This window comes from Fundulus heteroclitus, chromosome 3 (assembly GCF_011125445.2).
Source record: "Fundulus heteroclitus isolate FHET01 chromosome 3, MU-UCD_Fhet_4.1, whole genome shotgun sequence".
In the NCBI taxonomy this organism is placed as follows: Eukaryota; Metazoa; Chordata; class Actinopteri; order Cyprinodontiformes; family Fundulidae; genus Fundulus; species Fundulus heteroclitus.
In genome coordinates this window covers 30,479,865-30,494,764 of record NC_046363.1, presented here as the reverse complement: position 1 = coordinate 30,494,764, position 14,900 = coordinate 30,479,865, and the positions used below count along the sequence as shown (strand labels likewise).

The window sequence follows — 14,900 nt, the reverse complement described above, 5'->3', positions numbered from 1 at the left end:
TTCCAGTACACTACTTGACTTGAACCACAGAGTTAAAACTACAGTTAAAAGCTGTGCAAAAGTGCAGCTGGTGGAGAAATAGATTTAAATGGGGAACCTCGGCTAGAAACAGACGGGGCCGACCCATTTCAAATATCTCCCGCAGTCCCTTAAGAACAGTGCTGTGGGAAAAAAGCCATTACCCAACAGGAGACACAGCTCTGTTATAACACTTACAAAGTGGATTCAGACTTATTTTATTCTCTTCTTTGGGTCTGTCTGTTTGGCTAGATCATGCTGAGAAAAATCTCCTTTTATTTCCAACTCAGACAGTGCTACACAGTTGAGTTGGACTGAACAAACTCAGGTAAAGGAGGGTGGATTACAATTAAATATGAATAAACAGATGTGTTCTACACATGTCAGACTGCAGCGGTACTCAGAAAATCAAGACATCATTGGGGGAGCAGAAAGTTTGTAACACTCTTATGTGCTGAATTTAAGTCTAAACAAAGTATTAGTTCAGAAGTGTGCAAACTTATGCACCTAGGCCGCTGTCCACCTTTCTATCTTTTCCATTTTTCTCTGTAACAGATTTTCCAGTGAACTGAACAGGATAAATGTCACATTAAAGGCTGAGAACGTTTGGAAATGATTTATCACAGTCTCAATTTTTAATGTCTGAAAAACCTGGAATTTTACCAGGAGTGTATAAACTTTGCAACTTTTAGCCACTGTATGTTGTCTTGAGGGTTTCATCACATTACCTCAGTACCATTCAAAGAGCAGCTTCAGGACACAAGGAGGGACACAAAACTTTTTAAAAAAATTAGCTGTTGTCAATTTACTTAGAATGTTAAAATCCACCAAAGTGTTATACATAGTCTGTATTTATTCCCACTTAGAACAATGGTAACAAAACAAAGACAACAAAAGAAAAAAAAAACAACAGTAAATAATTCTCTGGAAGTCTTTTTTTGTTGCTGTTTTTAAGCCTATACGAACAAGGTTTGTCCTTCAATTTGGATCTTGTTTTACCAAAAGGGCAAGTTGGCCTCTGGTGACGTCTCTGGAAAATAAAAAACCAGAAGAGCCTAGACTGAAGGAGAAGTGAGTGGAGAGAAAGTTTCCTTCAGTAAAGTACAGTTCCTCTTAGATTTGTCATCTGAGTCAATAACAGCAGACCATCACACACTCTGTTCTGTAATTGTACGTCTCATGGTCAACTTTAGAAACTTTTACAGTTTTTGTTCTTCCACCTTATCACCAATGTCTCTGAGTTTCTCACAGCCCCTCCAACCAATCCTACACTCCCTCTTGGTCTCCCAGCAGGTCTGTGTTGTTGCTGCTCTGTGGAGGAGGGGGAATGCGACAAGGTGACTGAGGTGGGGGGCTGTGGTGAAGCCGCCTCGGACTGGTCCCCCCTCCACCCTCGCTGTCTGTGTTGGATGAGGATAGGGGTGGGGGTTGAGGTAGCCTGGGCAGGGGGGCAGATGAGGGTGGTATTCTTGTTGACGTTGATCCCAAACTGCTGCCTGATCTCAGGCTCTGGATCCTTCTGCACTCCTGGCAGATCCTCACGTGACTGCAGCTGCGGGCGGGCAGCATCACAGGCGTGGGGGCCGGTGGAGGTGGGGTTGTGTTTGCTCCAAGAGGATCATCTAGGATCCTTTGGGGCCCAGGGCCCAGATCGGGCAGTCCCGTCCCTCCCGCTCCGCCAGTCAGAGGGCCAGCTCCACTGTACAGCTTTCCGTTGCTCAGCCGCATCTCCCGGACCAGGCGCAGTGGTCGGGGGGCTCCAAGAGCGATGCGGGTGGGGTGTCGTAAGGCTGCCGAACTGCTCAGGGTTCGTCTGCGCCGCATCCGCGAGCTCTTCTTACAAGAGACGGCGTTTCTGAACTCTGTGATCATCTCTTGACAAACAGACACCTAGGGGAGATAAGGAAGGGAGGAGGGAAGAAGGAAAGACGGGAAGGAAACGGGAAGGGAGCAAAGGAAGGGGAGGTGCCACAGACACAAAGTAGGCAGGCAGCACAACAGGACAGTGGTGAGGCAATACAGAAATAAAGCAGAAGAAAATAAACAATAAAATTTAAGGGGAAAGCAAAAGGCTCAAAAAAGAAGGAGGCAGCACCAAAGCAGAAACACATAGTGGGTGAAGCAAACAGAAGAGTTGCAGGTGACGAGAAAACGCACATCGACAAATGAAGAGATGTTTTTAAACAGAAACAAAGAAGTGATGGGGAGGATGTGGAGATGGATAGAGATGGGAGGATAGCAAAGAGAGTTATTACAATCTAAACACACAGAACACCAAAATGTTCTTAAGAATGTGAACACTTCATCATGGCACAATGAACAAACAGGCAGCCTGCAAACTCAGACGGACATGAAAAAAATCTCACACAAAGACAGAGACTGTTCAAATCAACAAATCTCTTTCATCCTTCAAACAACACCACTACTGTTATTTGAATTCATGACAAACAAAATGTATTTACATACAGCTGCATCTCCTCAAATTAGTATATATTTGAAATGTTTCCTTTAATTTCAGTAATTCAGTAGAAAAAGTGGAACATGTATACATTTGTTAGTTAAACACAGAGTGATGTCTTTCAAGTGTCTGTTTCTTTCATCTCGATGTACAGCTAATGGAAACCTAAAATTTAGTTTTTCAGAACACTGAATATTACATAAACCAAATGAAAAATATTTGAATACAAATATGTTATTAAATGGTCCACTGTGAATTTAATTCTAAACTCTGTGCAACCATGAAACAATAGAGCACTTTATGCTTCCCTCTGCTGGTAAGCTTTATGAAAATGTTCATTTGACTTTCCAGCAGGAAACTGGAGTACCAAGAGTAATAATAATTGCATGTTTATATTTACTTTATGTTTTCTTTCTACATTTCCACACATAGACAAAGGACAGCTTAGCAGAAAGAAGGCGGTGAATGTGACATCAGCGCTAAGAAACAATAAGTATTGCTTGTAGAAAGATTTGCTTTTAAAAGCATTGTGATAAATTTACTATTAAATGTTTTCAGACCCACATCTAAACTTGCTGAAGTACTGGTACTAAGTGCTCAGCAAGGGGGAAAAAACATTTGACGTCAGACTTTTCATCACTTTATCCAGTGCCTGTGATTGGAGACTCTGAAAGCAGACATGTTCATCAGGGAAAATATATTTTCATGAAAACAATCTAGGCTGGTATCTAACTGGCTTCATGAGCCGTGTTGCCACAGATGAATTTGCCATCAGAGTATGCTGTGACTGAAGAGCTCGGTAAGTTGGTTTGCAGAGTTTAGATTGAATTTTGCACCATTATTTCTTCTCATGACAGAGCTGTAATAATTTCTGCAACCCACAAATGTGTGAAGCTATAGCGTCACCCAGCTGATGCTTAATATGCTATTTATAACTATAGCTACTGGAACATTACAACGGGCTGATTTTAAAGACTGGCTGAGCACTTTGCCTTAAACAACATGTACTTCAGTCCTGTTATCCAACTCCACACTCCGATCTGGGGGCTACTTCACTATGCGGCGGAGGTTAGTGGCAAGCTCGGCACTGACAGATGTTGCATAACAAGTACTACTGCTACAGTGTGGAGCTAACTCATAATTATTGCAAATTATGAAAGCAAACAAATGAAATTATGCCTGCAGAAAAAAGCAGATGGCACACACAACCATTATCTGAAGGTCCCACAGTTTGGCCTGCCTCTGATGTCTCTTATTCAAACCTGTTTTTCTATTGTATTTATTCATTAGAAAAACAATGAACACTTGATTTCCTAATAACCCCCTTGTCTGTATTAATTTGCACAACAACCTTTTGGCTTTTTGACTTTTACATGAACTTTTTAGTTGTATTTTTCAGAGTCTGCTTTAATTCAGCTGTGGGACTATTTAGCTAACCCCAGGGAAACTGAGTGGTGGAGCTGCCACTTGTGATGTCACACCACAATAGGTTTATACCTCGTTTCATGACCAGTTCACACTGGGCTTTATTTGCCAGCAAACTAGAATGATCTAAACCCCATAGAGAATATACAGAGTGATATAAAGAACAGAGACCCCAAACCCAACAATCCATTACTGTATCAGCAGTCCTTTTTTATTGGTTTATATCAGGGGTGCCAAGGTTCAGTCCTGGAGAGCTACTATTGTGAAACCTTTGAATGCAATCCTGCTCCAACACACCTGATTAAAAAGATTGAATTGCCTCATCAGTGTGTCATTCAACTCTTCAGAGGCCTGGTAATGAGCCATTCTTATGACTTGGCTTGTTAGAGAAGGAATGTATCTAAAAGTTGCAAGCTAGAAGCTCTTGAGGGCAGGCCTTCTCATTAATATAAGTCAATTAAATTCATAAATACTGTATTAAAACCCAAAGGAAATTAAAAGTTGTTGCAATTTGTGTTTTTGGATTTTTTTTATTAAGAAAATTCACCAAAAAAATATGTGTGACTATATATAGAGCGTACAAGAGAAAATCAAAATAAAATTGGCCATTTTACATAAAGAAAACCAAAATTCAGCATATAATAAAGCATTCATTCAACAAAATATTTGCTTTATATTTCCTTTTCTTTTTTTGCCACTCATGTTAAAGCAGCTTCTTCAACGAGCTATTATAGATGCTGATGGCTGCAGAGTGGAAGGAATTTCTTCAGCGGTCAAATTTTGAGGAAAAAAATGAATTTCATATATTAAACCATAATTATCAAAATTACCAGACGTGAATTCTTGAAACAAATCTCTCTGTGTGCAATAAACATATACACTATACGAGTTTCACTTTTTGAACTGAGATAATGAAGTAAACCTTTTGATGATTCTAATTATTTTTGACCGTTTTAATTGATTGTGATGCACCTGTACACACCACAGACAATTACTGTGTTCCAAAATATGATAAAAGGCCATGTGCTCACATAAACAGAAACAGTACTCGTTCTTGGAGAACAGACACTGATGACCGAATGAGAGGGGATGCGCGTGTTTCAGGGAGATAGAAGAAGACGCACAGTGAGATGGGTAAGAAGTAATCCAGTAATGGAAACGAAGAATACCAGCGTACATGTGAGGCATGTAAAAGAAGATACATCATGACATTTAATGCCAGGGAAAAAAAGATCACTCTACTTCTTTAAGCAAGCAAATATTGGCATTTCTCAATATTGCTTATCCAGTCTATTAGATTTAGCTCACAAACACCTGCTGCCACACTGTTAAACACCAAACGCTTGAAGGACAAAGCCACACAAACACAAGCCAGTGCATGCAACATTTTTCTTTCTGCTTGTATTATTTTCAGTCCACAGGTCTACATTCCCTTCATCATATCGCACAAAACACTGAAATGTTAAAGAGCAGACGCCAAGACGAACAGATAAACACTGAAGCTGAAAAATAAAATCTGCCCATTTCTTGCACACAACCGGACACACACAGAAAACGTAATCAGAAGGGCTGGCAGGATGCCATGAGAACCTACTGGGGTGTGTCTGCGGGGTCGGCGAGGGCAGGTATGGGGGCATACCTCATCAGTCTCTGCCGAGCGCCGCGTGGACCACACAAACTCCATAATGGCCACAAACACGGCGATGATGAGGCCGCAGATCAGCACCACGAAGATGCCCCCAATGTTCTCCATGCCCAGACCTAAAGCAGGCCACAGGAAACACATCATGTTCAGGTTTCATGCTTTGCGCTCCATTTATTCATCCATTTTATCTGAGATTTTTTTTTATTTGCATTTAAGTAAGGAGTGACGTTTAGTAATTACCCACAGAAAATTCTCAAAAATGTCAAATAGGGTTTCAACCTCCAGTAGGTTTATATTTACATATTTATTTACCAGAAAGTGAAGAACAAAATGATCCTGTTCAAATTAAAATGTCTGATCTTTGTCTGATTTACTGCAACATGTCGCTCTATTGTTATTCTTATGTGGAATTATGAAAAAAGAATGTTTTTGAAGATGAAATGAACCCAACTGAACCACTTCCTGGGTTCTCTATCCTCTTGTGCAGCTTATGCAAAAAGCTTCACTGATCTTCAGCTGAATATCATCAGTATTCCAACTTTTCTCCATCTCACCTCTAATCATAGGTGTGATCTGCATAAGCAAACTCTTATTTAGTTTTCAGATCACTGTTGTACTCTGTGCATGGTCCTGAACTATGCTAATAAAACGTTTGAGTATCCTTTCACTCAAATTATTAGGCTGCTTTGCAGTTGTTTATTGCTTATCATTTTGAATCTTAAATACAAAATTTGAATCAAATCATCATTTATTTAAATGATTTTATTAAGACAAAAGTCAAACCCTTGAAGTATAAAACAAATTATATGCAGGTTCGTCATCATGCTTCTTTCTTTCTTTTCTGCAGCTGTTCCCCAATAACCCAGGATTAACCTGACTTTAAGACATTGAATTCAGAATCATAATTCATAATCATTTACTAAAACCACTTAGGAGCAGTTAAGCATTTTTTAGAAATTATGATGAGGGATAGTTATAAAATATTCAAGCCTAATGTACAACTGATTTTTTTATGTATTTTCTGAAGACTTTGTGTCGCAATATATTTAAATCAGGTTTAAAAACTGTGACACATTTTTTTGCATCCTTTAACTAATCAAAACAACTCATAGCAGCTTTCTGCTTATTGTTATTTATCGGGGTGATATGGATTCACCAATCTATCCTAAAAGCCTAATCTGGTACATTTACTTGAACTGTGTTTAATGATACTGCACAGTTCTCTTTTAAATAGATAAAATCCAAAATCTAAATACAATTACTAAATACTTTTTAAACCTTTTGTGCTTTCTATGACTATATTTTGACTCACTGATAATGCTAATGGCAAACTTTCAGTCTGCATCAATCAGAAACTTGGTAGGAATTCAGGGTGGTACGTTCAAAGACAGGATTCTCACTGATTTATTTTATTGTTTTAGAGGGGCCAATCAGACCAAATGATGAAGTCACAGCCTGAGTGCAGTCCTGCCTGAAGCTGTCTACTTGAGACCAAACCAACAGGTCTACCTTGAACCTTAGTCCCTCTAAGCCAACAAAATCCAAATACTAATTTCTAACTTTAGCAAATCTAAATTGCAATCAAAAAGGCTAAATTTATAAAACAGTTGAATGACAAGCACTGCAGATATGTTTCAAAATTAGCAAGCAGGCGGTCAGGACTAGCAAGCATGATAAAAACATCAATAGTTGTGTTCAAAAGAGGTGGCATCCGCTTTTGGGGGCTTGATAGGTACATTCCCAAGCTTTTAACTCATATATTTTCGAAAATATATACTTTAAGAATATTTCATGAACAACTTCATGGATGAAAGCTGTTATTTTTCAGAAATTATACAATTACTGATAGAAATAAGCAAGCGAGAACAGTTTCATAATCTGTTGTTTTTTGCTTTTATAACCTCCATATGTAATGGCAGACAATCTGCAGGAGGGGGAATGAGTCTGACAGAAAATGTTGTCATCCTGCGTTACGCAACGTGCACAATCATATTTTTGGAGCTTGACCCACACTTGGCACAAAAAACTCTGAATTTCCGAGTCCCTGCAGCTTCACTCATCACCATTGTTTCGACATGCTGGCCTGTCTTACTTGCGTCTAGACTTTATGCAGATGAAACGCTAACTATCTGAGGAGAAATAAAAACAATTTGTCCCATAGGCACAACTCTAGAGGCTTTATAAACAGAACAGATATCTTTATCCTCATTTTACAAAATGCATCTATTACTCTTTCACACAGGCCTAGGACTTTAAACACACACGCTTAAACAGTCACACACTACCTGAGACAAACATAATGCATCCCTTTATAGCGATGCGAGTGAGGAAACTGTTACTGGGGACATTAGAGAGGATGAGGCATGAGAGAAGAAAGGCAGCTCACCCTTGGCACGGTGGTCCTCCTCTTTGGGACACTGGCCTCCCTCCCACCACCTCCTCTTCAGGATCTCCAGCCTGTTATTCTCATGCAGCTGGAGGATGGCCTGCGTGATCTCTTCTCTGAACGGAGATCCTGGCAGATGACAAGGAAGCAAGATAAGAGCTGGCACTGGAGAGGTGCCGCACAAGGAACTGGGATGAGTTCAGAAAAGGAGATGGGGGGGGGGGGGGGGGGGGGGAACACAAACACAAAATGAGAGCAGAGGCAAAGAATTGCTGTATCCAGCTTTGAAGGGGATACAAGTGATCTCGTGGTGAGTAGACGGATAAGATTAGAGAGATAAACAACAAGATTAAATCCAGAGACAGTGGTACAGCTGCAGCTCAAGTAGAAATCAAAGAGTGTTACCAGACAGATCCACAAGACCAGAGTGGGAGATTTTAAAGGGTCAATTTACTAAAAATTTCAAGTATTTACCCATCAATACTGGCGAGTCTCATGTAACACTCTTTATGAAAGGGTTGAAAGCTTATTACTTGTGGGGTAAAGTGTGGAACCTACTATCAGTTGGATGAGTGAAGTCAAGACTAAAAATACATGGTAACGAATAAAATTCAACATCTAAAATCTTCCTTCTCTAAAATAAAAAGTAAACACAGAGTGGCAATGTCGCTTTGTACTATGTGCTCACACATTGTGTTCTGACAGCAGATGCTCTCTAAACAATAAAGCTAACAGGGACACTGTGCTTTATTTATTGTTTTCTTTTATGCCTTTGGACAACAGTACAACTGCTCTTTGTTCCAAAAATCCAATTTATGTCAAGTCTTTACTGTTTTGCCATCTCCCCAAGATTTTCAATCTATTGTGCCAATTTTAAAATTGTGAATCATCTACAGTACCTTAAAAGTAGTTACACCCATTGAACCTTGTCCTTTTCACTTGTTACGTTAGATCTATAGACTTAAGATTTTGTATGAAAAGCCATCAAAAAAGTATGTAAAAAATATCAAGCTGGAGAAAAGGATGCATGGTTTTTATAAATAAAATGTGAAAAGTGTGCCATTACTATTCAGCACCCCTGAGTCAATACTTTGCAGAATCACCTTTCCCTGCAGGTAGTCCTTTAATGTTTATCACCTTTACACATTTGCAGAATTAAATTTCTCCCCATTATTCATTGCAGAACATCTCCAGCTCAGTCAGGTCGGATTTGGAGCATCTGAGGGCTTTAATTTTCGAGTCTCATCCCAGATTCTGAATTGAATTAGAGTCTGAACCTCAGCCAGGCCCTCCTTAGACATGAATATGCTTTGTAGCTCTTGCTGTATCCTTAATGTTGTTGCCCTGGTGGAATATACACCTCTGCCTCAGTTTCAAGCCTTTTGCAGGATTTAAATGTTTTGATTCATGATTGCCCTGTAGTGAACTTCCCATCTACTCTGATTATTTTTGATGTCCCAGCTGAAGGAAAGTATCCCCATAGCATGGGGCTGCTCCATTGTCTTAGTGTTTTCAGAGTGTTATTTTTAGAGACCTAAAAGGTTAAGGGGACATATCATGCCAAATGTACTTTTTTTAACCCTTAAATACATTTTGTTGTATGTCTGGAGTCATTGCAGTTCCACCACCACTGCTCGTTGGTTTTTTTTTTGTTGTTGTTTTTTCAACATTGCCCCTTTTCCATAATTGGGATGAGAGAACAACTAATAGCTGAGCTGTCAACAGATTCTCACACCTCAGCTGAGGTTCTCTGGACTCTTCCTGCATTACCATGGGCCTTTTGGCTGTTTTCCTGATTAATACTCTTCTTGTTCATCCTACCCGTTCAGATGGACAGCTTGTCTTGGTGAGTTTAACATTTTGCCAAACACTCTCTTGTCAGATGAAGATTGAACCATGTCAATCATGTCTTGGAGGGTTTTTAGTCGGTAAAAAGTTGTCTTTAGCTGTATAAAACTTGATGATGTTTTATATTCGGATCCTACTTTAAACTCCTCCAAAGCTTTTCTCCTTGACCTGTCTGCAGTGTTTCTTGGTCTGCGTGATACTTTTTGTTCACAAATTCTCTCTAACAAACCGCTGAGGCCTTCACAGAACTTCACTGATTAGATGTTCTCAAGGGATTAGGTTGCACCAGATCTAATTTTGGGACATTTTGGTAAAAGGGCTAAATACAACCTTTCAGAATAGTTTTTAGTTTTTTTAAATTAAACACTTTAATAGATGTTTTGCCCGAAAAGCGCTATTTTATGTTGGTCTAACATACTATACAAAATCCAAATAAATACATTGAGGTTTCAGGTTGTAGTATGACAAAAGAAAAAAGTTTTGCAGGGCTCTGGATAATTTTTCTTCACATCTCTCTTTTCACTCCTTTGATCCATAGCAGAAAGCCTAGTCAAGACTTTGTTACACAACTACTATGGGCTAAACAGTGGAAATAGCTTTAATAGAGCTGGACATAAGTTGAAAACCAATTAACTTCTTGTTCATTACTTCCTCATTCAATACTTCCTAATCCCATAGATTAAAATGAAATCATCTCAAGGCTTTTTTTTTTTCAGATCTAATCCCACAAATCAGCAACAAATGTCTGTTTAGCATAACTGATCTCATAGGAATGTTTCTGCATCTTTTATAGACAACAACTTTTAATCCTGCTCCTCTTTCTTTTCGCTGGTAAAGTTTACAGCGTTAGGTGTCAGAATAATCCCTGGCAGGCATGTTTTCTAACACCCGGCCCTTTGCTAGAAATGTTCAATCAATCCATGCCACTTCCTCTGCAGCTGTTCAGCTGTTCGGCAGATTGCACCCAACTCCTTTTCTCAGAAAGTTCACTGGGGCTATAGGTGACCTACTTAAGTCTCAATTGTAAATACCCCAGGGAATAATGAGTGAGTCCTTGGCTGATTCAAGATAGCAGGAGTTCATAACTTCTCTAAATGAAGGCAAAATTGAGCGATATTACAGAGAACATCACCGTGGAACCGTGTAAAACTACAAACAATGTCCCAGCAGAGCTTCTATTCAAAAATTGAGGATGTCCATCCTGCTGCATTAGTCAACTTAATATCCACAGTAGTTTCAGATGTTCTATAATGGTTTATACACCCCTGATAAAAGCCCTTTTATAGTAATAGATTACAAATGACCAAGACAAATCATCTCTGAGACATTTCCATTTGTAATGTGATCCATTATTTGTACAACTCAACTGAAGCATAAACTGAAATCTTTTAAGTGGAAAAACATTATAATGTGGCTGCACAATGCCCACATCCTTTTAAATATGCAATGTATCTGTTTTCAGAATTAACCACCACAAGATAAAAAAAAGGATTCAGCAGACGCCTCCAACTAACTTCCTGTGGTTAAAATCCACCAAATGTTCTCACATTTCACCAAAGAAAACATGATCTACAGAGAGCTTCCAAAGTGTTAGAATAATGTCACTGTCAAAAGATATTAGATATACCATCCAGCACAGTGTAAACATCATCAATTTAGGAAAGTAAGTGGCACAACAGTGGCATTATCAAAATGCACATCACTCATCAGGGAAACTAGTGAGGGAGAGTGTCAAAACATCAACAGCAACATTGCAGGTGCTGCAGAAAATTCTGGTAAGACTGACTGTGTAGTACCTGTGACAACAGCATACTGTATTATATGTCTGGGCAGGGTGGTGAGACTAAAGCCTGATGTGATAAATACATAAATTCAAGCCTTTCTAAAGAAGAAACCATCTAAAGTCTCCAGAAAGCATCTATTAAAATGGTTTATGGCCTCAAGAAACCAAGCTTGAACTTTGTAAATCTGATTTTGAAACATGTCTGGTGCATAAATAACACCAAAAAAACAAAAAGAAAACACCATACCTGCTGTAGAGCATGGTGCTGTCAGCATCATTCTCTGGGGCTTTTTCTTTTTTCTAGCTGGACCTGTGATCTTAGTCAAGGTGAAGCAACATAAGAACACAGAAGAGGAAGAGTGCCTTCTTCTCTCTGTACCACAATGTTCCAAAAACAAGAAAATGGCTTCACCTAAAGGAAATCAAGGTACTGAATGAACTCAGCCAGAGTCCAGACATGAAATCGTTTGAAAATCTGAGCAATGACCTAAAGTGGCCTGAGCAAAAAAATGTTTTCTAAGAATTTAACAAATTTTGAGCTCTTTTGCGAAGTGTGCACATACAGTATATTACCAAGTCCAGATGTGCCATGCTGACAGACCCAGGCCCTTAAAGACATTTGTGGCAGTTTAAGGATATGCACACTCAGGCAATCTCATTATTTCATAAATCTGTCTCTGAAAGATTTTGGTTTTTAACTGCAGTTTTAACAGGGCTGTTATTTTTGTACTTTTAATTAAAAAAAAATCTGTATCCCTTTTCACCTGTTTGGGTTCCTTCCCATCTATATTGTTGCTCTTCACTAAAGCAAATTTACCACCTTGTAAGAAAACTGTGACTGACAACAGGTGATTAAGTTTCTTGAGGTCTAGGCAGTGCCTTGTTTGGCACTGTAAGCCTCAACCTTTCATAATTTCTGCCAGCAAGAATTAGAATGAATGATTAGAATGAGAAGAGAGTTTAATGAAGAAACACAAAAAAAAGTTGCAGTTGAAAAAAATGCAGACATTTAAAAAGAGACTGCATGTATCAAATAGTAGGAGGCAAAGTAAGCTTTAGATCAGTTCTGCTGTTCTTTACTTTGTACGCACAATTTATATTTTGATTTTGCTTGGCTAGGTCATGCTAACTTTCCTTTGCACCTGTAAAACAAAGCATCAGTTCTTTTGAGTTCTTTAAAAATACAATTTTGATTCCTGATCAAGCCAAAATGAATATTAAGAGCTTTCTGCAGGCTGATATTGTTGATCAGATAACCAAATGTCTTTATTTTAAAATAATCTGTTTGCAAAGTGGGTATGAATTGTCCTCAAGATGGGGATGACGTAAAATTAGTACCAAATATACCCTGGTAAACGGCTGAAGCATGACATTTCTAAAAGGGAACACAGCTATTTTTCACAATCTAAATTATATGTCTCATTTTTGTGTCTATCATTCCTTTAAACTTTAAAGGCCCACAGTAAATTTATCATGAATGCGCTTTTATAACTTAAAAGATTTTAAATGCTGCAACACAGTGTTACTTTGATGTGGCACGTTTGTTTATTAGTTTATTAGTTTCAACATAATGTGGTGTTAAACTGACAAATAATTTCAATACTTTATTGATATATCATTGGTCTAATCAGAGACATGATGGCTGTATCTGTGATCTTTTAGCCAGAGGCGTGTTAGTAGAGGAGAAAATACATAAGGCGATTGTGGCCTTTGAAGCCTGAAAAACCACTTAATCCCTATTGATGTTTATGTCTCTTTCAGAAATCTTTAAGAGGCTTGTTCACACTCTCATTCATTCATGACCACATCTTGATTCATCTACTTCTTTTGACAGTTTTTCAGTTGTTGATGTTTAATTGCGTTGGTTCAGAAAGTATATTGGCATTAAGATATTAAATGGGATGTACTGAATGTCATAAGAAAATATATGAGATAAGAGGCATAATGATTTTTGATCCATACTGGAGTCACTGTGCACTTAAATGATGCCACGTTTAAATCCTTTTATGACAAAAATACTTGACATTTTAATTTATTTTCTATTTTCTAGTTGTCATATCATGGTTTGTGGGGTTTTTTCTTCCCTCCGTGAGTAACACAGGGCAGCTTCCTGTAGAAACAATGTCTTTGGTGTGAACCATCAAACAGATTTTTCTTTATTTATCCAGTAAAATCTGAATGGATACTATATATTTATATAATACCTTTAGTGTATGTTACACATACAGATGGGTACAAAAGTCATAAAATATTTATGTAGATTTAGGGATCCAGGATGTCTCTACTGCAGTTACAATGCGTTTTGGAGATTTCCTTTACCTCCTTAATCATCCTCCTCACTGCATGGAGGCATGATAGGCTTGGGTACTTTTCCTGTCTTGCTTGCCACAGTCCCAGTTGTCTTAACTTGTATTATTGCTCTGACTGGATATATCAATAAGTGTAGGTGAGTAGCTATTATTGTTTAGCCCTTTCCTGACAAATGGAAATCAAAACACATCCACCTTAATTGAATGGTATGTTCTCTTGAGAGTGGCAAATAGAAATGAGGGTAGGGTAGGGAAAACTTTATTATCCCCATGGGGGGCAATTAGTTTTGCAGCCAGCAAGAACGAACAACAGAAGCAGGGGAAATATACGCACAATAACAACACAACACAACATTCCTGGTACAACAGGACATACATAAACAAAGCATAACATTGACATGTCATACTAGGAAAGTAATAATTCATGGTTTACTGAATAAAAATGCATCAACGCTCTAATTAACTCCTGAAAGCAAGATGTTAATATGAAAAATTCTTTTGTTATATTTATTTCGGGGGAATTGCAAGTGATTTGGTTTTCTGTAAAATAAACTGTAAAAGTTTGTTTTCGTTCCCCAAAGAAATTATTTTTTTCTTCTTCGAATTTTAGATTCAACTTGTCTAACACTTTTAGATTTCAATATTTTTTGACATATCTTTTCCAGGGGTTCCAATATTTGTGGAGGCTTCTATATTTAGGACAATTAATCTCAATCAATCATTGAGTGCATGTTTTTTGTTTATTTACTGTGTATTACAAATTAAATGTTCATCAATAATAATTATAACATTAATAACAAATTACCAAAAATAAAAGTTATACTAGAACAACTCAAACCCATGTCCTAAAAAAAAGTGATAAAATGATCAACTCCCATTTCCGCACATAACAAGACAAATATATTTTAGTTGTTCCCCTTTTTATATTCTTATTTTTGTCATGCATTTATTTATAACACATTTTGTCTAGTTTATTATTATTATTATTATTATTATTATTATTATTATTATTATTATTATTATTATTA

General features: G+C 38.0%; 1 protein-coding gene across 4 annotated transcripts in view; it reads right to left on the bottom strand.

Moving 5' to 3' along the window:
- Positions 1 to 796: 796 nt before the first annotated feature.
- The window catches only part of grik5 (glutamate receptor, ionotropic, kainate 5), a 148,087-nt gene continuing 133,983 nt past the window's right edge, over positions 797 to 14,900 (bottom strand). The window contains exons 20-23 of one of the 4 annotated variants that reach the window (XM_036135181.1): positions 7,933 to 8,061; positions 5,496 to 5,662; positions 4,933 to 4,969; positions 1,767 to 1,908 (exon numbers count right to left, since the gene is read on the bottom strand). In XM_036135181.1, coding sequence (XP_035991074.1) covers positions 1,856 to 1,908; positions 4,933 to 4,969; positions 5,496 to 5,662; positions 7,933 to 8,061 — 386 coding nt within the window. In that variant the 3' untranslated portion in view covers positions 1,767 to 1,855. Of the gene's footprint in view, positions 1,909 to 4,932; positions 4,970 to 5,495; positions 5,663 to 7,932; positions 8,062 to 14,900 lie in introns of all 4 variants that reach the window. The other 3 variants (XM_036135182.1, XM_012870364.3, XM_036135180.1) reach the window with 3 other exon arrangements.